Genomic DNA, 25,108 nt, shown 5'->3' on the forward strand with positions numbered 1-25,108 from the left:
CACAGATTATGTTTGTTTTTATTTGATGTTTCCAAATGTAAAAAAGTCAAGATCCTTACAATTCTTAAAACAGTTCGAATGCAGCCATCTCATGAGACCATGCAAAGCGATTCGTGCACACATAACCATTTCTTCCCTTCACCTTCCCTGTTTCATAGTGTGACTGACAAAAGAACTGGATGGTTCGTTCTTAGTGGGAAGATGCCATTTCTTTACGCCGCCACACAAGTCAAGTCTAACATGTTACTTTGCTTTTTTTTCTTTGAACTTCGGAGGCATATGGAACTGGAGAATTTAGCTGCCCCATTTTATTCAGCGCACAAATAAGCACACACAGCAGGCTGCAGGCGGCTGGGCTGGTAGACATCTCGCTGGTAGACATCTCTCGTGGATTCAATTGATTTGCAAAAAGAACTGAATTGCCTTAGGTCTTTTCCTTTATAATCTTGCAGTCTGGATTCCAGGAGAATGAGGAACCCTCAGGTGAAGTTTAACAGTGAAGTTGCATTCTGTCACACTCAGTGACTCGCTATTTGCATAGACTAAAGACAGTTTTGCTACACGGCATTGAAGAAAATCCTGACCCAGGTGACATGACTTAGTCCAAATGTTTCTGACCAAAGAAATTATACAACAATGTTCATAGGCTAACTTTTAAAGAGATGGTTGACATTAATACTGTACATATTTTACATGGCAATACACAGTTCAAGAGTTTATAAAACAGGTTCATGCATTATTACCGCCCAGAGTATCTATCATGTCCACATAAACTCCCGGGCACTTGTGATGGTTTTAGCTGGAAGCAGTATTCTATACAAAACAGTCCAGTTTCTGTTGTGTTTAGTACATGGAAAAATTGCAGAGAATCGTGAGAAAACGAAAAGATAGAAAATGTCAATCTGTGGGTTTCTTTAAAATGTTTCTTTTAAAACACACCCAGAGTACATGACCTCTGTACAAAGAAAAATAGAAAAGGTCTGGACGATCACATTTGTTTATGCTACATAATTTAGAATGAACACTACTGGTTGGGTTTTTCTGCTTTGTAACCTAATGTTTTTAGTTCTGCTGCATTTGTGGCACGAGATCTCATTTTCCTTCCTTACAGGTAAGGACATTGGCAGCAGCAACATTACAATTTAAAGGTTAACAGGTTACAGATGTCCTAACTGTACTGCGAAAGATCTTTTCCTCCCCCCACCCCTTCACTTCCTCCATGACTTCCTGAAGGAAATGTAGGTACTTTTCCATGGGGTGGCCCGTTTTGAGAGAGCACAAAGACAAGGTAACATAGTTCTAGTTCCCTCACACTCATCTGACAAGCTGCTTACTGACACTCAAGACAGTGTCTTAGGCCTAGGACAGCCATTTTGTTTAGTGTGATCTAACCTTGGATGCCAGTCAGTGACTGCTGTATCTAAGGTTAGAGTCTAATCCACTGGTCAACAATGTTGTTGCTAGACTGAAAATATGAAGAGCACTGGCCATGGGAGCAATGTGGCCCCTAACACAGTCTGTGTCGGAAGGAGCAGGGAGGAAGCAGCCGCAGAGCGTGCTGAACAGACTTCTCTGAACAGTTTCAGAATGAGCTGTGCGGTGCCACAGGCAAGTTCCTGACAGTTTTCCCTAAAAATGGAGTGATTCATATGGAATCACCGTGTCAGAGGGGAGGCAGTGCCTGTGCACTGACATAATTCTTGCTGTGTACAAATTCTCGGATAGAGTAAACTTGAGTGCTTGGTCAAAGGCAACTGGCCCGTCCATACAAATCAGCGCAAACCTGCAGCTTACAAGTGGAGAGAATGCGACTCTCTTAAACAAGTTTTGGGGCACATATATATATTTTTTTAAATACCAAGAATATTAATTAATTAATTCCCAAAGATTTGGTGACTATTTGATACTGTAAGAAAAAAATATTAGGGCAAAAACATACCCAACAACCAGTTGATCTGTCAAAATAAACCATAGAATGTTGAGTGTTCAAAAGTGAAATTTTAAGAAAGGTTATAAAAATGAGAACCAAAGTAATGGGGTAGACTTACAATTAAGGCTTTAAAAAAAATCCACATGGCTTTGGCATCTTAAAGTATTTTTGCTATTTTGTTATTTATTTTAAAAGAGTTGAAAGCATCTGAAATACATGCAAATTATTTGAAACCCCTGCATGGCAAATCTAGAGTCTGCCAGCAGCAGTCAGATGTGTTAGAAGTAAAAAAGCCTCTCTCCCTCTGACATGTGCCATGACACGGTGGGGGAGGGGCCCCAGCTCTCTATCTTATACTGGATGGCACCCCAGAGGGTGGTGCGGCAGTCACAAACAAGGCATTGTTATCTGGGAGGGAAGGGACTGTGGAATTCCCATTGGTCGGAGAACACCCCAGCTTCAGCCTTTCCAGGTACTCTGCGTGGACAGGCTTGTGACACTGAAGAACCTTGATTGCGTCTTCCACTTTGAACCACTCTCTCTTCCTCCCTAGGACAGGACAGCAACAGTTACTGTATGGTCGGTTTAAAAGGCATATCCCTACTAATTAACCTCCCCCCCCCCCAATGAATGAGTTTTCTACTTCCTAAATCACTTAATATGGCAGGGCAAAACAAGACAATTGCAAAGTAACATACATGTTCACCTTCCCCCCTCAAAGGAGTAACCACAATATCAGCGGAGATGCAGTTACAAACGTCGGAGTGACTGGGTAAAGAACAGGGGCTCACCTATGTTAACAGAGTCTTCCCAGTCTTCCAATATTTCAGTGACTGTCAGAACATAAACATATGTTCTGTGCTTCCGGTCTTGATTCTGCTTCAATAGAAAAGAAAAGCATTTTAATTCACAGCTCTGGCACAGCGACCAGCACAGCATGCTGTGCCTGTGTGACAGTGTAGACACAAGGGTGTGTGTGTCTGTATCTCAAAATTGGCATTGGCAAGATGGCTCAGCACTGAACTGAGTTAGGTTTTGGGTTGTTCTCCTAGCCAGTTGAGGTCAGAATTAAGACCCTATCTCAAGACAGACACTTGCGGGTATGGTGGTGTACCCCAGGAACCCCAACACTTGGGAGGGTAAGGCAGCTTGCATTACAGTGAAGTATCAAAATCAGAAACAGAGGACCAGCAATGCCCATGGGAAAATTGCTAAAAATGTCACTATGCTATGATACTCAGGCCATATTGACAAGTGTAATGGTATCCATGTTATCATAGAAAAACTTGTATTTCTCAGTTCAGCCAGAAGATGGTGCTGTGCAACTGTGTAAACCAGTGCCACAGAGGCTTTGAGTGCTAGCTGAAGAACTGTATTTTTAAATTTTACTTCGTGTGCCTGAGTGAAGGTCAGATCTCCTGGAACTGGAATTACGGTTGTGTGAACCACAATGTGAGTGGGAATTGAACTCAGGTACTCTTAGCCATTTCTCCAGCCAAGAACTGGTGAATTAATTATCAATTCCAAGTAATACACAGTTTAATTCCTAAAGGCTTCACCTCTAAGGTTCTGTCACAAAGACTGAGCTAACTCTTGATCGTTGATAAGGGAGTCCCCTTATCTCTGGGGTACCACACTGACTAGAGGTGGATGCACTGACTTCACTCCCATCGTCCCTTTCTGAGGATTCCATCCTGCCTTCATTTAGGATGAGGCAACACAGACGAGGTTTTTATTTTAGCATCTATTCCTTGTACCTGAGTTTTCTGTCTTCTGGTCCTTAAAGCCATTTTTTTCCCTTTTTCTCGGAGCTGGGGACTGAACCCGGGGCCTTGCGCTTTCTAGGCAAGTGCTCTACCACTGAGCTAAATCCCCAACCCCCTTAAAGCCATTCTTATGTTGTCCAGTGTTACATCCTGAACTGGACAGAACCCACAATCACCCCTAGATCTTAGGACTGCTGAAGCCGCTGCCTGTGCCCAGGTCCCACTGAATTCCAGGAGAGTCTTTCGGTCAGTCCCACCCCACGGTCAGACACCGGTAACCATCCAAGCATGCAAACTTGAGGCAACCTCCCCAGTCCTCGCCACTGACCTGCCTACTGGTAGTTTTAGAGGAACCTGGTTCGGGCAGCTGTTAGGAAAGAATTGTGAATTCTAGATCAGTAAGTGAGGGCTATTTTGTAACTCACCTCAAATATTCCCAGGAGTCTGCCTAATTTTCCTTTGACTCCAGCCTGTTAAAAAAGAGTTGGTAAGTGAAATACTTGTCTTCCATAATAACCTTTATAAGCTTTGTTTATTCACCACCTATGTACAGAATAGTGGCTTAATTCACACACAATCCTGCTGACTGCCTGGGTTCATTAGACTTCCATTCGCAAGGCTGATAAAATAAAATGTCTCTGTTCCATACAGTACTGATAGAGCTCTCAGGTAATGTTATACATTTTTCATCACTAATCAAGCAATGTCTGATAACAGTGAAACTGCATTAACATCATTTTAGCTGTTACCACATACAAAAAACAAACTTCTTAAGCAAAATGTAATCTAAACAATATCCTTCTAACCACTGCAGCAGATGACAGCACTATCAGCTGCCGATTACCTGGCAAAGCACCAGAAGCCCGTCCTGTAAAACCCCAAGACAGTCTCCTCTCACCTCTTCATACACTTCCCTTGCAGCAGCACCGCCAGGCTCCTCCTCCGGCTCCACCCCTCCTCCCGGCACGATCCATTGGTCTGGGTACCGACTGCTGCTCACCAACAGCACCTGCAAGACCCGTGATAGCCCCGTGCTGTGATACTGTCTACTGGACTCCGGACCAACCTGAAATCTCACGGAAATTATTAAGGGCCCAAGATACAGAGTCACATCACTAAACCATCCTGCCTCTGCAGACTCAATTGTACTGGGGTGGGGATCAGTGACACAGGTTCTCACAGTGTAGCTTTGGCTAACCTGGAACTCAGAGTGTAGACGAGGCTGGCCCGGGACTCTGGCCCCTTTGGGATCATTTAAGCTACCAGGATTTAAGGAGTGCAGCTTCCCAGTTCCTAGGCAAATGTATTAACCCCAAGTGGATGCACTGAGGTTGTGGTTGGTCATCACCTCAGTTACTTTGGGGGGTGGTACATGTGCATGCATCCCCATGCATGACTATGGAGACCCGATGGGAGTGTCACTCTCATCTCACAGAACCTGGCGCTCCCACCATGCACCCGGGATCAGCCTGTCTATTTCCCCCATCCCCAGGCTGGAGTCAGTCAAAGGTGTGCGCCGGCACACACAGCACTCACATGGATGCCGGGGTACTCTACCCACCAGGTCGCTTCCCAGACCTACATATCAGTAACTCGAGCTATAGAATCTTTTCTCTTACAATGAAGGACACATGGCCACAGGCAGGCCACCCTATTCTATTCCCCCATGATCTAAGAGAAGACAAGTCCTGGAGACAGGAGTGGGGAAATGCATGGACACACTAGCTGGGCTGAGTGTGAGGCACCCACATACTCCACAACCAGTGGGTGATCCAGTCTATGGCCAGCCGTTAGCTCAGCAAGGGCAACCCACTATGTGCATACAGCCCACTAGCTTTAGAGTCCAAGCAAAAAGGAGAAAGCTTCATTCTTTCGAATGTACTCCTCGGGCTCTTGAAAGCTAGGGGTTCTTTTAATTTATTTTAATTTATTTCAAAGTGTAATTTTAAATTAAGTTAATTTTAATTAGTATGTGTATAAATTGTGAAAAATTATAAACATTTCAAGGTGTTTCATATTTACAAATATACAAATTTATAACAACTTTAAGGACTACTGATTACCATATTTGTATGTTCATCTTTTTTACTGGATTCTTAAAAAATTTATCTCAAATGTTATCCACTTTCCTGGTTTCCCCTCCATGAACCCCCTATCCCATCCACCCACCCCTTCCTGCCTCCCCCCCCTGACATTCCTTGTAGTGCCATATTAGATTTGGGCCTGGCTGCTTTGTAACTGCATGGCCTGAGCCCGGCTGATGCATGTGGAACTAACACACCTGGACCACACCTGGGTGGTGGTCAATTTACTTCTGCCTTTTACTTCCTCAGCCTTTATCCTTGAGATTTAGGCTGGTCTTCTGGGATTTCTCCCTAATTAATTCAGGTCTCGTAGTTGGTCTTTTGTTACCGAAGTCAGGAGCCAGGTAGTCATGAGCCAGGGTTTCCCACTGTGCTTCCCAGATATTTTCTACCTGGAGACTTGGGTATATAAGTGGTGAATAAAGCTACAGGAGACTCACTCTTCTTCCTCACTCTCACTCTTCCTTCCGCTCTTCTCTCTCTCTCTCTCTCTCTCTCTCTCTCTCTCTCTCCCTCTCCTGGCTTGACACGATAACCTGTGTGTGTGTATGTGTGTTTCTTTCATCCCATAGGCTTTCGCCCGATTCTCGGTACTGTGTCGGTGCTGGCGCTGACAATTCCTCTGCACTGGGGAGGTCCAGCCTTGGCAGGACCAAGGGCTTCTCCTCCCATTGGTGCCCAACAAGGCCATCCTCTGCTACATATGCAGCCGGAGCCATGGGTCTGTCCATGTGTGCTCTTCGGATGGTGATTTAGTCCCTGGGAGCTCTGGTTGGTTGGTATTGTTGTTCTTATGGGGTTGCAAACCCCTTCAGCTCCTTCAGTCCTTTCTAACTCCTCCAATGGGGACCCTATTCTCAGTTCAATGGTTGCCTATGAGCGTCCACCTGTTATTTGTCATGCTCTGGCAGAGCCTCTCAGGAGACAGCTATATCAGGCACCTGTCAGCATGCACTTCTTGGCATCAGCAATATTGTCTGGTTGTGGTGGCTGTGTGTATATAGGGTGGATGCCAGTCTCTGGATGGCCTTTCCTTTAGTCTCTGCTCCACTCTTTGTCCCTGTATTTCCTCCCATGAGCATTTTTGTTCCCCCTTCTAAGAAGGACTGATATTTTCTAGTTGCATCCATTTGCCTATGAATTTCATGAAGTCATTGTTTTGATAGCAGAGTACTCCATTGTGTAAATAAATAAATATACCACATTTTCTGTATCGATTCCTCTGCTGAAGGGCACCTGGCTATAATAAATAAGGCTGCTATGAACACAGTGGAGCACGTGTCCTTGTTGTATGTTGGAGCATCTTTTGGGTATATGCCCAGGAGAGGTAGAGCTGGATCCTCAGGGAGTGCTGTGTCCCATCTTCTGAGGCACTCCAGACTGATTTCTAGTGGTTGTACCCAAGCTAGAGCTTCTATAGGAGATACCGCGTGGCTTTATATTTTATATCATGTACTATTCAGATTTCAGTGCTCATTAACTAGGAAGTAGTCACCATTACTCACTTTGCATTTTTTCTGGTGCTTTTTATGCTGTTGTGACAGCAGGGTGAAAACAGACCAGAAGAGCTGCAAAGTCACCTGTCCTTTTATAGGAGAGACTTACACACTGACCAAGAAGAGCATAAGCCCAAAGGATTAAAAACCAAACCAACCAAACAACAACAAAAACCCTATTCTCGGGGTTGGGGATTTAGCTCAGTGGTAGAGCGCTTGCCTAGCAAGCGCAAGGCCCTGGGTTCGGTCCCCAGCTCCGAAAAAAAGGACCAAAAAAAAAAAAAAAAAAAAAAACCAAAAAAAAAAAAACCCTATTCTCACCCTAAACAAGGATCCAAGTCTTCAACAGTTTACTTACTAGCACTGAGGTAATAAACATTACAATCATTGAACAAATGAAAGACTGAAATGCATTTATTCAAGTATTAAAAAGGTTCAAACAACCAAATCCTCAAGAAGGTAACAGGCCTTACTCATCCTGAACAAAAATGCTGTAGAATTACTGCAGCGTGCTGCCTTCCTTCCTCCCTTCAAGTACATTTCAGTAGGTCTTCCTGTGGACTGTGAACACACACACAGTTTATTCGGTGGTGGATCAAACCCAAGGACTTGAACATGCCTAACTGGCTTCCTGTTGCTGTGATAAAACTCTCAAAAACTTGGAGGAGGGAGCAAAGGGTTTATTCGTTCGGTTTATACCTCCAAGTCATAATCCATTACTGAAAGCAGTCAGGGCAGACGCTGAGGAAGAACTCATGGAGCACTTTTACTCACTGGCTTATGCTCACCTAGCTTACATAACCCAGACCTACTTGCCTAGGGATGGTGCCACCCACAGTGGGCTGAGCCTGCCCTCCCACTTTTCTCAGTCAATCTCAGACAATCTCTCACTGACATAGCCTCAGACCAATCTGAGCTCAACCAAAGTTCCCTCTTCTCAGGGAAATCTGTTGTGTCTAGGTGACAATATAAACTTAGCAGCACAGCAGGCACGAACTCTAGAAGTAAGCTTTACTCTTATCTCCCCTCCCCTCAAGGAGGTGGGGGGAGACTGATCCCCAATGTGGATACTATCTTTTTGACAAAGACAATGTGTTTGTATGTCTGCATGCATGAGGGTGCAGAGGGAGATGGATGTCTGTGTCTTCCTGGTGCTCACCATTTCGGCTAGGTTGACCAACCAGCTCCTGGATCTGCCGCCCGCACCACTCAGAGCATTGTGTCACTACGCCAGGCTTTTCATGCAGGCGCTAAGGAGTCAACTTTCTCCAAATTCAAAGCTTCAGTTGACCATAGTGTTTCAACAGTTCCTCTAATCTGCTGTTCTTGCCATGCAGGTCTAACACAACACTGCTGTGCTGCCTACACGATTCCTTTAAGCATGGCAACCCAGGAAACACTGACACAACATAATGGTTGGCAAGGCATTAGCTGAAGCACTTGTGGCTGCTTTGAGGGCAATAGCATCCTGGCCAAATAAGAGCTTTAAATTTAACGCTTACTATCTGCAAACAGGGCCTAAGTTCATTCCTAATTAGAAGTGAAGAAGCAGGTCTTGGTCAGAGCTGGCAGTGATGGAAGACATGAGCCTGAACTTGACACACATTGAGTACAGTGAGTGGCTGGGTGCTAAGGGAACCACTTACCCTGCAGGCCTAAGGTGAGCGGCTGGACTCGGCAGGCCCTGACAGCCGCTGTGAGCTCCATGCTCTCCTGCCTGCTCACTGCCAAATACTGCTATACAGCTGGCTTTCTAACTCTGACATGAGGACAAGATGGCAGAAAATACATATTTAAAAACTGTAAAGACTAAAAATAGGCCACACACTGATGTGCAATACAGTATTGAAAAGTTGGGTAAAATTTAAATAATCAATCCAGAATCCTGTAGGGCAAGAGTCTTTATGTTCAAATTCTACCTCAAAGAAAGCAAGGCTGCAAATCCCACTTCAGTAAGGCATGACCTGACCAATGACCTGCAGGCTTTTAAACACACACACCCCGTTTGCCCTGCAGTGAGGCTGACCCTGGCTCTGACTCTCAGTTTCTCAGTTACTAGCCTCCGGCTCTGGTCAGAGTTAAGAGGTGACCTGGTATTACTTTTACCCCATAATTCTGTGCGGACTTCCTTGTGCGGACCTTCCTAATGGGTCAGGACAGCGCACACAGATGGCCAGCCACTTATTTAATAAAGTCTCAAAACCACTGGTATTCATTGAGCCCTAAAAAATAAAACCAGTGTCAGGAATCTAGGTTGCTGAGTGTTCTCATTCATATTCATCCCCACCCCCACAGACACACTCTGCATCCCCTTCAGCTGTGACGGGGTCTCCTGTAGAACTGGCTGGCCTCAAACCCATTATATTGTTAAGGATGGCCTTGAACCCCGGACCCTCCTGCCTCTGCCTCAAGAGCTGTATGTTCCACAGTGCCCAGCTCCAAGCCTTGACAAGATTTGTCAGTGTCCACACCTTTGTGAGGCAGGTTTGCGATCTAGCACATTTCTCTAAAGGCTTCTCACCCCACAACTCTACTCCCTTCACCTGCCACTTCCACTGTGCCGAAGGAACCCTGTGACTTTCTGACCTTTTCTGGTTTATGGTGCACCAGAGACGCATGTAGTGGATACAGCTATTTAAGAAACAAATTCAAAATCCAGTACACCTCAACTCCTGTCATATTTCAGGTGCTCATTCCAAGTGCCACAGACCACACTACAGAGATCCAGACTTCAGGAGGGGAAAGGTGTAACCTGGTTATCCTCAAAGTATTCTTGGAGGTGAGAAGAAAATCATACACTGGGTTAGTACTTCATGGCTTTAAGCCAGGACATTGGACAGGACATACATAAATTTTGGGCAAGTAACTTAGCCTAATCCAGTTACTTACCCAGAGTCTCTTGATATTCTAAAAAAGATTAACTCTGACCAAACCAGTAACTTCAAGGTTACTTTTCCAAGAAGGATCAACTTAATAAGCATGTAATACTTATGGGTACGAGAACTATGGCATCAAACTACCAGCTTCCCTAGGTAAAGAGAAGACTAGTTAAAGTATTACTAAGTACTGTCTACTCATCCTGAATATCCACATCTGAGAGGGAAGGGAAGGGTGAGGAATGAGCAGGAGGCCTGTGTGACACAAACTTGAGATCCCCGCACTTGAGAGTAGAGGTAGGAGTAAGACTTTGAAGTCAGTTTGGACTGCATGAAGCCATGTATAGAAAAAAACAAAAACAAAACAAAACAAAACAAAAAAAGGTGCAGGGGGCTGGAGAGATGGCTCAGTGGTTAAGAGTGCTGACTGCTTTTCCAGAGGACAGGGTTCACATCCCAGTGCCCACTTGGTGCCTCACGACTATTTACAATGCCAAACCTTCTAACCTCCCCGGGCAACAGGAACAGACAAATTATTTTGGTAAAGCCTGAGTGCTGTTTTCCCTAACTCAAAATAAGGTATATTTATAAAAGATTCACTTATCTTTTTCCAGTTAAGAGTTCAAGCCAAGAAAAGGGGAGTGGTGACCCAGGCTACAATCCCAGCTATTCTGGAGGGAAGCAGAAGGTCACAAGTCAAGGCTGAGTTAGTACAAGGCCACCGTGAGCAATTTAGTGGGTTGTTTTTTTTTGTTTTTTTTTTTTTTTTTTGTCTTTTTGGATTTGCTGTTTTTAAGATTTATTATGTACAATGTCCTGCCTGCATGTAATGTATGCATGGTGGCCAGAAGAGGGCACCAGATCACATAGATGGTTTTGAGCCACCGTGGAATTGAACTCCGAACCTCTAGAAAAGTATCTAGTGCTCTCTCTGATAACCTGAGCCATCTCTCTAGTCCTCAGTGAGATCTTGAATCAAAAATAAAGGCAATGTGACCCTGAATTCAGTGTAATTCCTGCCTCATACCCACAAGCCTGAGCTCAAGCCCCAGTGGGGGCTGTGGCAATTGTAGGAATTCAACCTGCAGTGCAGTGTCTTTCAACTGAAGTGAGTGCCCCACCAGGGAGCCACATTGTCTGAGATAAGGTCTAGACCAAACTAGCCTGGAGTCTTAAGAAGACCAAGCTGGCCTTGAACTTATGACCCTTTGCCTTGGCCTCGGGAGTGCAGAGACAAAAAGCACGAACCCTCATGCATAACAGAAGTTAAGCCAGGAAAAATATAATGAAGTATACTCTTCAAATACGAACCACTCAGAACCCGCCTTTTACCTTTCTTCTTTCATTACGAAGAGTCTTTCACAAATCACTCTCTTTCCAGTGCTGGGTCTTACACATGCTAGGTAAGTTCTACTGAGCTATATCCCCCACCTTTAAAAGAGACTGATGCCAGACCTGGTGGCTCCAGAGTGCAATCCCAGCACTGTAGCAAAGGACACAGGGAAGATACTTCACAGACAAAAGAAAATCTGATCTTGGGTCGGCAAGATGGCTCAGCTGGTAAGGTCGTTTGCTGACAAGCCTGAGTACCCGAGTTCAATCCCATGGACCCACATGGTAGAGGGAAAGAAGAGAATTCTACAAACTGTCCTCTGACCTCCATAGCATCCCCTCCCATCCACATACGTGCATGCAAGTAAGAATTTGAATGTGGGGAGCAAGTGTCACTGTTCCCATGCGAACCTTGGGACACTAGTGCTCGCTTGCCCAGGGACTGTGCTCGCCAGGTGTGAGTTCACCTGGTTTCATTATATCTTTCTTTGTTGGTGGGCAAAACAGACTAGGAATATCCTTTGCACGTGTAGAATCTAAAATCATGTCAACACCATTTATTTTTGGGTGTGTGTGGGGGGAGGTGAGGGACGAGGGAATGAAGCCATTTATCTACCCAGTCACAACAGCAAGCAACAGTTCCTTCAGAAACTGGACAGCTGACCCCCAAACTCCCTCCATAAACACTGTAGACTCCCCCAGAGAAACCTATCAAAAAGAACTATTGCTTAGCACCCCCAAAGCAGATAAATGGGACCTACCGGGTGTGCAAACATTCTAATTGATAAGCGGATAGCATCACTGAAGCAACGAAGCAGAACTATAGAGAACTCTTCCCGGCAGAAGAAGCAACCACAGCCAAAGAAAGGCAAGTAGACATTCAGTCTTCAAGGTAAGTTTGGCTAACTCCAAAGGAAAGAACAGCCCACCGGGCTGTAGAATTATCCTGAAATCACCCTAGGACAAACACCCCAGAAGCAGCTCCCTGGTTTGCTGGCCTAAGGTCCTCTTTCAGGTCTGGGGGAGCCAGTCACAGATACAATGTTTCTAAAAAGTGTACCTGGGGGAGGGGCACTGCTCAGCGCTAAGAGTGCTTGCTTGCCTACCACACAGAAGTTGACTTCCATTGTCCAGCCACCAAGGAGCACATAGGAAAGAAATGTTGACGAAGTAGTCTCCATTGAACAGCCTACCTTTTCAGTGACTCAAATCTCTTGGTCAAATATGCCAATACCTGTGGACTGGGAGACTGCCAGGGGGTAAATGACAACTGACCCTACCAGTGAAGACCAGCAGGGGCGGTTTTATTGCACTAGGATTCTGGATTAGGACTGACACCTCTTCCTCCGCCCTGGTCTTAGTTTTACATCTCGAGGGGCCTTCATTTCACCATGCCTTACTTTTACTGTTTGATTTTGCTGGACTTGGATTCTCCTAAGACATCAATCTCTACAGCAGACTAGCTGGGAGGGAGGCCCCACAATTAGAGCCACTGGCCCAGACAGGACTGGTGTCCTTGCAGACTGATTTGCCTATGCCTTCCCCTTGCCTGGATTCAACACAGGATGGAGTTGCTTCTATGTCCCATTTTGCTCTCAAATCCCCCTCAAAAATCTAAAATTGAAATGTACTTCCTGTCTTGCCTGGTGTTACATATGAGGTGCTGTTTTCTGCTGGAGGCTTTGTGTGTGGTAGGTAGGCAAGCATTTCCACCACTGAGCTACATTCTCTACCCAAGGTTCTTAGTTGCCCTTGCTGACCAGAGCCCCAAGTCATCCTCCTCTATTTGGGATGCTCCAATTCCATCAGACACACAGTGGGCTCCAGAACCAAGGCACACAAAAGAAAGCACTCTGGGCCTCTGTTATTTCCTCCTGTTTCATCTTCCCGTCCGCTACAGTATATGTTCCTTACCAGCTCGAACTATCCACTACTCAAATACATATGCAAACATATTCAATGGAATCGCCATGCCAACATCATCTGTCCCCATGGAAGGAGTGTACCAGCTACTCTCCAGACACCTCGGGTTTGTCTGGAAGCTGAAGGCACAACTAGAGATACACTGAAGACTTAGAAACAAAAGACTTCATGCAAACAAGTCCTGCTTGCTCTGTGACCTTGGGACAAGTTACTTCTGCACCCCAATTCACATGCCCTGTCACTCTGTAGACCAGGCCGGCCTTGAACCCAGACCCCCTCTTGCCTCCCACAAGCTGGCATTTAAGGCGTGCACAATTATGAACCGCTACTATTAGAAAAGCCCGTTCTAGGTGGGCATCAAGGCTCTCGCCTATAATCCCAGCACGCAGGTGAGCCAATGGGAGCTCTCTGTAGCCTTTTAGGATCAGACAGTAATTAACTCTTTATTTGAAGTTACTCTCGTCCTTGAAGCATACATTTAAATGTTCTAACCAGGACCTAAACTCCTTAAGCCAACAGATAAGCACTGTTTACCCATTAGCTGGAGAGGTGGGACAAGCGGCTCGTGTCTATCCTTGGAAGGCTAGTAGTTTAATCTCATCGGGAAGGACATCTGTAGCTTTCCTAGACATCTTACTGTTTTGCTAAGTTTATCCGTAATTAGCACAGAATAAAGAGCCTCAGCTGTACGAAACCACAGAAGTAAAATTTCTCAAGAGCCAAACCAGATGCTGAAAGTTGGCTGTGCGCTCAAGAGAATTCCAGAGTCTTCCCTCTGAGCATATCCCCTAACAAGTTGATTCACTGGGCTCCCCAGCCTACAGGCTCCAAGAGCCAGAGCTTTATATAATGATTTCTCTAACACTCCCAGTCTTGCTCATCTCACTGTATTTAAAAGTACTAGTCTCACTTTGAAAGCAGGCTGTAGCAATTATCTTACAGCAACTTCCTGGAGGGCAGGAGAGAGGGAGAGAGCCCAGGATTTAACCTAGGGCTTCAATGATCACAGGAAGCTCTACCAAAGCCACCTCCTTTAGCACCACTCCCAGCAGAAACAATTTCCAAGCACACACAAACCTACCTACCTTCTTAAGGCCATCTAGGAAGCTCTCATCAAGACTGCTTTTGATTTCTCCTATCTCCATAGCTTCCCCTAGGGACACAGAGATACAGCCCCCCCCCACCGCACCCCCAAATACCCACACACACTAAAAACGGGGCCTGAATTTCCAACTGTATGTTATGGCACAATTCCAAAGGTAACTTACAAAGGCCTTTAAATTTAGCCTCACAAAATACAGGGCATCTGACTGCTGAGCAGAGCCCCTTTACCAAGAGGCCAGCTTTCTGTAGTAGGAACTAGATCCCTACAAGGACGGCTTCCTAATTCTATCATCCTGGACAAAAGTACTTCTGCTCAAAGCTGTCGTCTCACCTAGAAAACAGGGCTGACCAGTACTACCCCAAGTGCTAAAAGGATTAAATATAACCCTCCCCTGGCTGCACCTAACTCATTGTAAACGCTCAACGATGTAAAAATCCGACAGAGCGGTGAACAGGTCAGACAGGATCCTTGGTCACTATTCGCTACTACGCGCTTTTATGTTTAGTTTGTCTGGCCCTAGAACGGTGCCTCCTTCAAAGAGTCCCCCGACCCCTCCCTCGAGAGACTGAATTTAAGGCTTACTGGCTTTTCTCCCTTTGTGCACTTTTAAAAAAGCCCTTATATTTCGTTCTCTTCTAAGTAGAACCGCTTCAAAGACCTTTCTTTCTCTGGAAGTTCCTTCAGGATTCGGGTTTAACACTTAAAAGGTTTCAAAACAACCTGAACTGTTTGTTTCTTAAAAAAAAAATAAATATAATGCAAGAGCGGTTTAAAGATCATAACTTTCTAGCACGCGGTTTTTTTTGTTAACAACCACTGAGTGTATGCTGTCATAGCTAACTACTGGGCCTTGCAATAAGGAAGCCATTAAATTCCCATCTCCGGCTTTACATCTTGTGCTCTTCTGGGCACGGGTATAGAAGCAGAACTCAGAACGACAACTTTTTCCTCTATCAGTTCATTTTAGGTGTGGCAGCGCTACAAGATTTCCCCCAGCTACCAAGTGACTTAACTATCCAGAGCAAGATTAAAAAAAAAATCAATCATTTAAAAACCGAATATAACTGAAATTAAACATAATAGGCCCTCCCAGAGAATACTCCAAAGGCCCCTATCAAACCAATGCGGTGGGGAGGGTAAAATTACACGCCGCTCCTTCCCAGATGTCAAGTCACACCGCAGAACAGTCTTGAGAAACCAGAAGAGCGAGAGATCGCCGGGCCGAAAAGAGCGACTTTGCCCCGGTTTCTGGCCTATCTTGTCCTTTTTGGCCTCATTCCATCTCTCGCTGGCCATCTTTCGGTCGTCAGAGAAACTTTAAAAGCGGAGGCCGCTTTGCCAAAAAAGAGGTATCTAACGTAATTAAACCAACAGCCTGCGATCTAATGGGCGAGCCCAGCGACCGGTCTCCAGCTCCGGGCGTGAGGGTTGCCGGTGACCCGCAGACCGGGGGGATGCAGGGGGCTGCGGGATGGAGCCCGGCCGCCAGCCTTTGTCCCCGCGCTTACCTCGTCCTCCTGCTCGCTGCGGAAGCACAGGCAGGCCGCCCGCTTCTTGAAGCCCTCGCGGTCGTATGTCCGCGTCTGGTTGGGCTTGAACTTCATCCTAGAGCCGGGCTCCTGCAGCCGCTGCTCCGGCCGCCACCGTGGGGACCCGGCCGCCGCCACCCCGCCGGGGAGTCGGACCGAACGAAGTCGCGGTGCTCCGGAGCCGGTGGGACGGGAGGCGGCGGCGGCGCGGACACGGACGGCGAGGCCGGGCGGCCGCCGGGACGCGGGGCGGAACGCGGGTCACTGCAGTCCGGGCGCAGCGGTGGTAGCGCCGCCTCTGCTCGGGCGCCCGCCGCTCTCCATGGAGCCCGCAGCCGCTTGCAGCCACTCTTTGCTTGCACCCGCCGCCGCCGCCGCCACCGCCGCCGCCGGGGGAAGAGCGCGGCTCGTGGCTCGTGCCACGCGGAGACAGTTGGAAGCGGCGGCGCAAACCGGGCAGAGACGCCAAGGATGCGCGCCGCCCCCTTCGCCCGCATTTAAGCTGGGCTCCCGCGCGCGCGCGTGCGCGCGCTCTTTTGCGCGCGCCATTACGCCTGCGTGCCAGGACCGTTGCCGGGAGGGGGTGGGGTGGGGAGCTAGGGGTGCGGCTTCGGCCTGCTCGGGGGCGGGGCTTGAGACCTAAGTCTAGGGCTCTACCAGCTCTGCCCTGCCCTCCGGCCAGTGCTCGAGCCGAGTCGCCTTGGAGGGGGTTGGGGCGTGCTTTGTACAAGGCCACAGAAGGGAAGCGATCCGAGACTTCCTGGCCCTCCGTTTTAGTTGTTCGATAGAGTTCCCTTTAGGGACGGGCCCCCAGTATGGGGCCTGGAGCCAGGGTTCCCGGAGCCATTGCATGACTACGGAAGCTTCGCGGTTAGCGCCGCTAGCGAAGGCTAGGATGGTTAAGTTCATTGAGTTCTCTCTCTCCTCTCCCCTTCCTTCTCCTCTTCCCCTATTCCCTCCTTCGATGAGGGTGCCTTTATGTGCTCTTCAAGAGTCAGCTCAAGGGTTGGGGATTTAGCTCAGCGGTAGAGCGCTTGCCTAGCGAGCTCAAGGCCCTGGGTTCGGTCCCCAGCTCCGAAAAAAAAGAAAAAAAAAAAAAAAAGTCAGCTCAAGCTTTGAAATGTACTATAGACAATTGTCTGTGTTTGTAGCATCCCCCCCTCCCCATCTCGGTTCACCCTCCAGAGTGCATTCAGGCACACGGGTTATGGCTGTTATTCTGTGTATATCTCATTCTAAGTAAGGCCACAGCAGTAAATCAATGGTATTTTTGTTGTCTGGAAGCTTACAGTCTTAGGCACTTGGAACAACTCCCCATGTTTCAGTGCCATTGAGGGCCAAGATAGAAGGTAGGAGACCTGACATCACTGGAATTCAAGAAAACTCCTAATCCAAATCAGGTGTGGAATCCCAGGTATGTAACTCCAGCACTTGAGAGGCAAAACCAGAAGGATTAGGAATTCAAGGTCATTCCCCAATGTATTTGGAATTGGTGAGACTACACAGGTCTACATGAGACCCTATTTCAAAACCCCAACTCCTAACCAACCCACTGGAGCTCCGCTTCCCACAAAACTGTTTAGACAGCCACATCCGTTTGTTTTTCATTCCTGGAAGGCCTCCGATGTGCCAGGCATCTTACAAAACCGGTCAGACCCTGCCCTCAGAATAAGAACCTAAGAACAGAGAAATAGTGACCAATCACAGGATGACCCATTAAACTGATGTGGGAGTAGTGGGTTCCAGAGATCTTTGACCAGAGGAGAAAGAAGTAAGCTTCGTAGGAAGCTAAGGCAGCAAGGGGAGGAGCCGAGAAGACAAAGAGCTGAACTCTCAGGAGCCCAGAACTGGAGTTTATGCAAAGGTCAGGGAGGCAGAGAGGGAGGGTGCAGAGCTCTTAGCAATGAAACATGGCAATGCGGCTGTAGAGGGAACCGGAAGCTTATACCGCAAGCCCTGTGAGGCTTCACTGAGAGCAGGGCTGCCTTGGTGAGCTACGTCACTCCTTTGATTTGAAACTGTCGTGCTTGTTTTACCCCAGAGCCTAGAAGAGGCAAGTTTGGAGAATGAGTTAATGTTGAATAGGCGGTTTAAGGAATGAAGCTTCACCACAATTAGAAATCAAGTCTGTACAGAGACACTTTCCAAGCTGTTCTTACTGAAGCCACTTGAAGTCCAGGGTTTACAAACATACATTTACCCAGGAATTCCAGTAGGACTGATACACAAGTGCTGTTTTTAGATAATTTGAGTCCTGTTGATAAAGTGTTTTTTTTTTTTTTTTAATCATGTTTTGTTTTGAGATAGGGTCTCCTGTAGCCCAGGCTGGCCTAGAATTCCTGATCCTATCTTTGAAGTGCTGTGTTATAGGCATGTTTCCACGTGCCTGGCTTTAAGGTAATCCTTTCAGATGGATGAAGAAGATTCAATTTCCCCCTCCTCAAATTCTTCAGTGATCTGGCTTCTCGAAGTGGGCGCTTAATAAATAGGATGGCAGAACCGAATGGTAATTTGTTCATCTCATTTATGTGTATGAATTTTTGCTTACATGTTTGCGTACATACCTGCACCGTATGTGTGCGTGGTGTCCTTGGAGGACAGAAGAGGACATCAGATCTCCCTGAAACGAGCTGAGGATGGTTGTCAGCCACTCTGTGACTGCTAGGATCTGAAACTGGGTCACCTGGAAGAGTAGCAGGTGCTTTTAACCACTGAGCCATCTCTCCATCCCCTTTCTCGTTTATTGGTTACAGAAGATGAAGGGCTAGAATAAGGGAAAAGATGTTTGGAACCAAATTGCTAAAGGGAAAAAGTCCAGCAGAGACTTGGCGAATGTGAGCAGGAGACACCTTCTTTTAGCTTCCAGGCACTAAACTTGGTGGAAAAAAAGTCCTGGCTTCAGCTCCTACAAGTACTAACGATTACATGTTTGGGTGTCTGAGCCCCCAAAGGTTCTCATCTCTCAAATGGGTAGACTAATTTGCTACATTCTTGCACAAGGTTGTAAGTCTGAAAGCGCTTTGAAGTTCCAAAGAATTTAAAGGAACACATTAAAGGACAAAACACTTTTTGTTGTCTCTCAAAATAGGGTTTCTGTGTGTAGCCCTGGCTATCCTGGAATTCTCTCTGTAGACCCTGGTTGACCTCAGACTCAGACATGAGATCAGCCTGCCTCTGCCTCCAGAGTGCTTACAAACCACCACTACCCAGCTCAACAAGGATTAGAATCGTTGCTTTAAGAAGGAGTCTTTCCTGTGGCTCAGGCTGACCTTGAACTCTCAGGCTTCTGGCTCAGTCTCCCTGGGATTACAGGCCTGTATTTTGGGTTTTAATGCACTGCGAGGGGGGAGATTCTTATCAGAGAGCTCTCCAAGTCCCTCCCTCTTCCCCTACTCAAAGTTTAGAAGAGTATTGCAGAAGACTTGGAGTTTAACATGGGATGGAAGGGGCTTAAATATTGTAATAAATTATTTAAACTGACAACTTTGTTGTTGTTGTTTATTGAGACAAAGTTTCTCTGTGGAACAGCGTCCTGTCTGTCCTGGACCGCATTCGTAGACCAGGCTGGCCTTGAACTCACAGAACTCCACCTGCCTCTGCCTGCCAAGTACTGGGATTAAAGACATGGGCCACCACACTCAGCTAAACTGAAGACTCTTAATAGTCTAAATCACCTACTCCTTTCCCATACGTAATTATCAATTCACTTGTAATTATTTGAGACAGGCCCAACAGAAGAGGAAGCTGGTCTGACTAAGACAAGGATAAAGACCAGCCACAAAGCCAGGCCTTCATGTGCCCTTGTCAATTCTTGGGAATCAGGGAGCTCAAATCTCCCAGCTTAGTGTTGTTTAACGAGTATTATGCATCTGAAATGAGCTTAGGCACTGTTCAAAGCTTAGATCCTATCCGCTCAGATCACGGTTGAGATAGACAGGCTGTTTTTCCTCTGCAGAACCAGTAAAGACTGAGCAATACCGGTCAGTTCTCTTGGGGACCGGAGTCTAGTTTCAGATTAATGTCTGTTTAGTTCATTGACCACACAGTATTGTGTTACTTGGAATTTAGCACCCACAGTGCCATTTTGTACCTTTATTCCCAATTTTTCTGAACCCTGTTTAACATGGGCTTTATAGGGTCTTTGCCCGCCCACCTCCCATGTGCCCCCCGCCCCCCATTTTTTAACCAGGTAGCAGAGACTCTTCAGAGTATGACCCCTGGGTACGGAAGGGTGTCTGCCTTGTCCTAGATCCCAGTGTTACTTTCAACTGAGTTCTTTCTCTGGGTGAAACTGTGATCCTGAAATGGTTCTTTGCAGGACCTTCTACTGATGCTGGAAGTTCTTCTTTCTCCTGTGCTGACTTGGTTGCCTGATCTCATTTGACCATCCCAGTTGCAGCACCACGGGACAGCTGTTGGGGCTTTTGTTCTATCCGTTTTGTTTTGGTTTGCTCCATCAGAGTAAGTCCCAAGCTAGCCTCAAACTCATCCTGTCCCAAGGCCGACTCGACCACTACGTCCTGTCTCAGCCTCGGGCGTTCTGGAAATACAGGCCTATTCTACCACACTCAGCTGTTTTTTATTCCCATTTCATAGACTGCCAGACTCTTTGCAATGCCTGCCTCGCTGCTGCGAGCAAGTCCTGCTGACAGTACATAATAACCATTAGTTAGTGTGTGGCTACTTTCTAACACAGAGTTTCTTTAGTGTTTAAAGTGAAATGGAGCTGGGTGGGGATCAGGAGGGAGGACTCTCTTGAGGCGGGACATGGAAGTGTGAATCCGGATTACAATTCAATTTACTCTCGAGTTTTTCTTTTTTGTTGTGTTTTGTTTCATTATTCAGACACGCTGGTGACTAAAGGCGTAAGTCTTTAAACCAGTGGTTCTCAAGCTGTGGGTCGCAACCCAAGGAGGGGCTGCAGGACCCCTCCCAAGGGTCCCTTACCAGATCAAAATTACAATTATGGAGTAGCAACAGAAATAATTTGGGTCAGGGTCCCAGCATTAGAAAAGTTGAGAATCACTGCTTGAGACCCACCCGCTCTGGAGGATGAAGCAAGAGGACCATAAATTCAAGGTCAGCCTGAGCAACGTAGTAATATCTTAAACTAAGAAAGAGAGAGACAGAGACAGAGACAGAGACAGAGAAAGACAGAGACAGAGAAAGAGAGAGAGAGAAAAGAAAGAGGTGGTCTGGACATAAACCTCACATACTTCTATGGTAAAATACTTACCTAGTTTATAATTAAGACTTCAGGTTCAACCCTTGCCACTGCAAACAAGGAAACAAAATATAACAAAAACACATGTGAGCAAGGGTTAAACACGAAGATGAAAGTTCTTTAAAGGACTCCTTATTGACCCAACTACTATTTAAACTTCAGAGACAGACCTCTGTAGCGTCACTGTCTGTAAACCGCCCGCTTATGAGAATAATACTGGAGTTTCATATCTGCAACCGAATTTCCATTTTCTCTCTTCTCCTTCCCCACCGGGCCCTTGTTTGCAAACCTCCTGTTTACAAGCAGTCCTCCAGCTGATGAAAACGTGGGCCGGGAAGTAAGATTCTCCCATCCTTATCAGCCAGGGAAAGGCACACGCCAAGGAGTTATCTCCCTGCAAAGACATGACTTGCTGATCTCAGAGACTTTGGGACAGCTTCTGGCTCTGACCCCGCCCTCAGAAGCTTGTTTATTTGCTACATAACAATTCACTTTTCAAGATAAAGGCCATAACAACAAAGAGACATGCTAAGTATTTACAATGCATGAAACTCGTTTTAATCTACTATTTATTTATCTATTTATTTGCATTGGTGTTTCGTCTGCATGTATGTCTGTATGGGGGTGTCAGATTCCCCCATATACTGGGAGGCTGGGGATTGAACCAGGGTCCTCTGGAAGAGCAGTCAGTGCTCTTAACCAATGAGCCACCTCTCCAGCCCTTTAGCTACTTTCTAACAAACTAAAATAAAACCTTGTAGAAGGATAGTTATTTTGTACTTGATATCTGGAGTCAAAGTAACTGCTGTGCTGGGGGGTCGGTCTTTAAAAGGGAGAATCCTTGCAATATATGAGCTAAGTACATTCACTAGAGCAGGATGGTGTTTTGAGTTCCTTCAGAACAATCTAGGATGTTGGGAACAGGGAAAAGTGGTAAGAGTGTAGAATAAGCAAGATTATTGATCACTATCAAAGCTGAGATATAGGTACATAGGGACAAACTACATCCTTTTCATAACTTTGAATATTTATTTATTTATTTATTTATTTATTTATTTATGTTTTTATTTATTTAAGATAGGGTCTTGCTATATCGTCCTAGCTAGGCTGGCCTCCAGTTCACAGAGATCCATCTGTCTCTGCCTTCTGTGTTCCAAGTGCTGGGGTTATAAAGGCAGGCAACATCATGTCTAAGTTGCAAGCCATTAAAAAAAAAAAAAAAAAGCAGAGAGAAGGAGAAAGAGAAGGTGTTTTGTATTTCCTATGGCCACAGACCTAATCTCTGACCCTGCTAGAATGAATGTTTGAACATTCAGAAGGATGAGTCTAGATCCTAGGCTCGAGAGAAACAACAGGCTGGCTAAACTAATTTGATCTGAAATAGATGGAATGCATTCGTGTAGCTTTAGAGATCTGAGTTAACTCCTCCTTTCTATTTAAAAGGTAAAAGGAACATTGATGTTGACACATACTAAAAATCAGCTCTAGATTATATAGATATATATTGTTCTGGCATCCTTATATATTTATAAATTGTGACTATTACTTCTTTTTATGTGTATGGGTGTTTTGCCTGCATGTAAGTCTGTGAACCACAGTCCATGCCTAGTATTCATAGAGACCAGAAGAGGATATTAGATTACTAGGACCGAAGTTACAGATAGTTGTGAGCCATATGGGTGCTGGGAATTGAACCTTATCCTCTGGATAGAGCATCCAGTGCTCTTAACCACCAGGTCATCTGTCTACCCCCAGTGGAGGAGTCCTTACATGGATTTTTATACTATAAACTACCACCAGCCAGATGCCCCAAGATGGGTTTATAAAAGATCAGGATCCTCTTGAAACTACATACAAATGTGTGTGTGTGTGTGTGTGTGTGTGTGTGTGTGTGTGTGTGTGTGTGTGTGTCTATTTGGAGAGGCAAATTCATAGCTTTCATAATTTCAAGGGGAATCTTCAAAGAGATTAAGAACCTACTTGAACAGGAACCTCACTTAAATGACAGCAGAACTCTGGATTAGACTGTCAGAATTCAGTTAGTTAGAAGCAGACAAAACTGATCTTCAACAATAACAGGCATGCTGGTGTACACACACACACACACACACACACACACACACACACACACACACACACTCCTAATAAAAATATCTTTCAGTATAGCTCTCTTTCCATTTTAAAAAGAAAATCATGCTGTGAGATTGGGTTTCCTAGTAATGTCAGAAGCCACACCCATAAAAATCTCGCTAACATGACTGCCCAACATGAATTAAACAAGGACAATAACAATAGACGTGGCAAAGTGGGTGGGGGAAAGCCCACGAAGCCTCCACCACACACAAAGAACTGCAGGTAGCTAAGGAATGCTGAGAGAGGAGAAATATTACCTACTCCACAGGTAAGAGCACTCAACTGGGCTCCCGATACCAAGTAGTCAGCCCTGACAACATAGTTATGAGCAACATTACATGGACTGATCAGGTTGTTTGTAGGAATATATATGCATATACATATATACATATAATATCAATTAATGAAAAAGAGGCCATGCATTTGGAAGAGAACAAGGAGGGATGTATGAGAGGGTTTGGAGGGAGGAAAGGGGAAATTCTGTAAATATATTATCTAAAAATAAAAAAGAGGACATGAATGGTATGTGTGTGTGTGTGTATCCTGGGGTAGACTAGGAGTTGGGAGGGGGAGTGGACTATGGGATGGGAGGGGGAAGTGGACTATGGGATGGGAGGGGGTTGGACTAGGGGATGGGAGGGGGAGTGGACTAGGGGGAGGGAGGGGGAGTGGACTAGGGGATGGGAGGGGGAGTGGACTAGGGGATGGGAGGGGGAAGTGGACTAGGGGATGGGAGGGGGAGTGGACTAGGGGATGGGAGGGGAAGTGGACTAGGGGATGGGAGGGGAAGTGGACTAGGGGATGGGAGGGGGAGTGGACTAGGGGATGGGAGGGGAAGTGGACTAGGGGATGGGAGGGGGAAGTGGACTAGGGGATGGGAGGGGGAGTGGACTAGGGGATGGGAGGGGAAGTGGACTAGGGGATGGGAAGGGGAATGGACTAGGAGTTGGTGGGGGACCTGAGAATACTCGGAGAGGAACAGAAGTGAGCATGACCAAATGTCTTGTAGGCCTGTCTGAAACTTTTGAAGAATTAATTTAAATTATTACATACTTTAAAACTAAATTTTTAAAAAAATCAGTAATACACTAAACTCTAATAGAGTGTGGATCCGTATGTTCTTTTTTTTTTTCTTTTTTCTTTTTTTTGGAGCTGGGGACCGAACCCAGGGCCTTGCGCTTGCTAGGCAAGTGCTCTACCACTGAGCTAAATCCCCAGCCCCGAACCGTATGGGTTTTTTTTTTTTTTTAAAGATTTATTTATTTCACATATATGAGACTGTCACTGTCCTCAGACACACCAGAAGAGGGCATCAGATCCCATTACAGATGGTTGTGAGCCACCATGTGGTTGCTGGGAATTGAACTTGGGACCTCTGGAAGAGCAACCAGTGCTCTTAACCCCTGAGCCATCTCTCTAGTCCGAACCGTATGTTCTTTAAGAGTCTTCAAGATTCCAGTTTGACAGATGGGTCAGAAGAAGGGACAAATGGAAAGAAAGAAAAGGAAAACATCAGTACACAGGGGCATTTTTTTAAAATGTTATTCTTTATTTCTGAGACAATCTCATGTGGCCCAGGCTGGCCTCACTTTGCTATGTAGTCGAGGATGGCTCTGAGCTTTTCATCTTCCTGCCTCGACCTCCCGAGTGCTGATTACAGATGTGTGTCTTCAGGAGTGGTTTCTGTGGTGCGTGCGAGGCAAGCGCCAA

The 25,108-nt window shown here is 46.0% G+C and overlaps 1 protein-coding gene and 1 long non-coding RNA gene across 3 annotated transcripts; both read right to left on the minus strand.

Annotated features, from left to right (window-relative positions):
- Positions 1 to 16,514, minus strand: Nudt4 (nudix hydrolase 4). 2 transcript variants are annotated; one of them, NM_053598.3, is made up of 5 exons: positions 16,021 to 16,514; positions 4,595 to 4,705; positions 4,122 to 4,166; positions 2,722 to 2,806; positions 1 to 2,479 (listed from the first exon to the last, which is right to left on the minus strand). In NM_053598.3, the coding sequence occupies exons 1-5, from the start codon at positions 16,114 to 16,116 to the stop codon at positions 2,277 to 2,279; spliced, it is 540 nt and encodes a 179-aa protein (NP_446050.1). In that variant the 5' UTR covers positions 16,117 to 16,514; the 3' UTR covers positions 1 to 2,276. The 2 variants fall into 2 exon arrangements, with proteins under 2 accessions (NP_446050.1, NP_001386346.1); NM_001399417.1 differs by having other exon boundaries at positions 2,722 to 2,809.
- A 4,336-nt stretch (positions 16,515 to 20,850) lies between these two features.
- LOC102546610 (uncharacterized) lies at positions 20,851 to 21,590 on the minus strand. The gene is made up of 2 exons (XR_355410.4): positions 21,436 to 21,590; positions 20,851 to 21,315 (listed from the first exon to the last, which is right to left on the minus strand). It is a non-coding gene; the product is annotated as an uncharacterized LOC102546610 (long non-coding RNA).
- Between the last annotated feature and the right edge of the window lie 3,518 nt (positions 21,591 to 25,108).

The sequence above is a fragment of the Rattus norvegicus genome, chromosome 7, assembly GCF_036323735.1.
Source record: "Rattus norvegicus strain BN/NHsdMcwi chromosome 7, GRCr8, whole genome shotgun sequence".
In the NCBI taxonomy this organism is placed as follows: Eukaryota; Metazoa; Chordata; class Mammalia; order Rodentia; family Muridae; genus Rattus; species Rattus norvegicus.

Coding starts and splice junctions, on each gene's coding strand:
- Nudt4 (NM_001399417.1), bottom strand. CDS start 16,116: ATGAAGTTCAAGCCCAACCAGACGCGGACATACGACCGCGAGGGCTTC. Junction 4,706..16,020: donor GCAGCGAGCAGGAGGACGAG/GTAAGCGCGGGG, acceptor CGGGTCTTGCAG/GTGCTGTTGGTGAGCAGCAG. Junction 2,810..4,121: donor GACTCCTGGGAATATTTGAG/GTGAGTTACAAA, acceptor TTTCTATTGAAG/CAGAATCAAGACCGGAAGCA.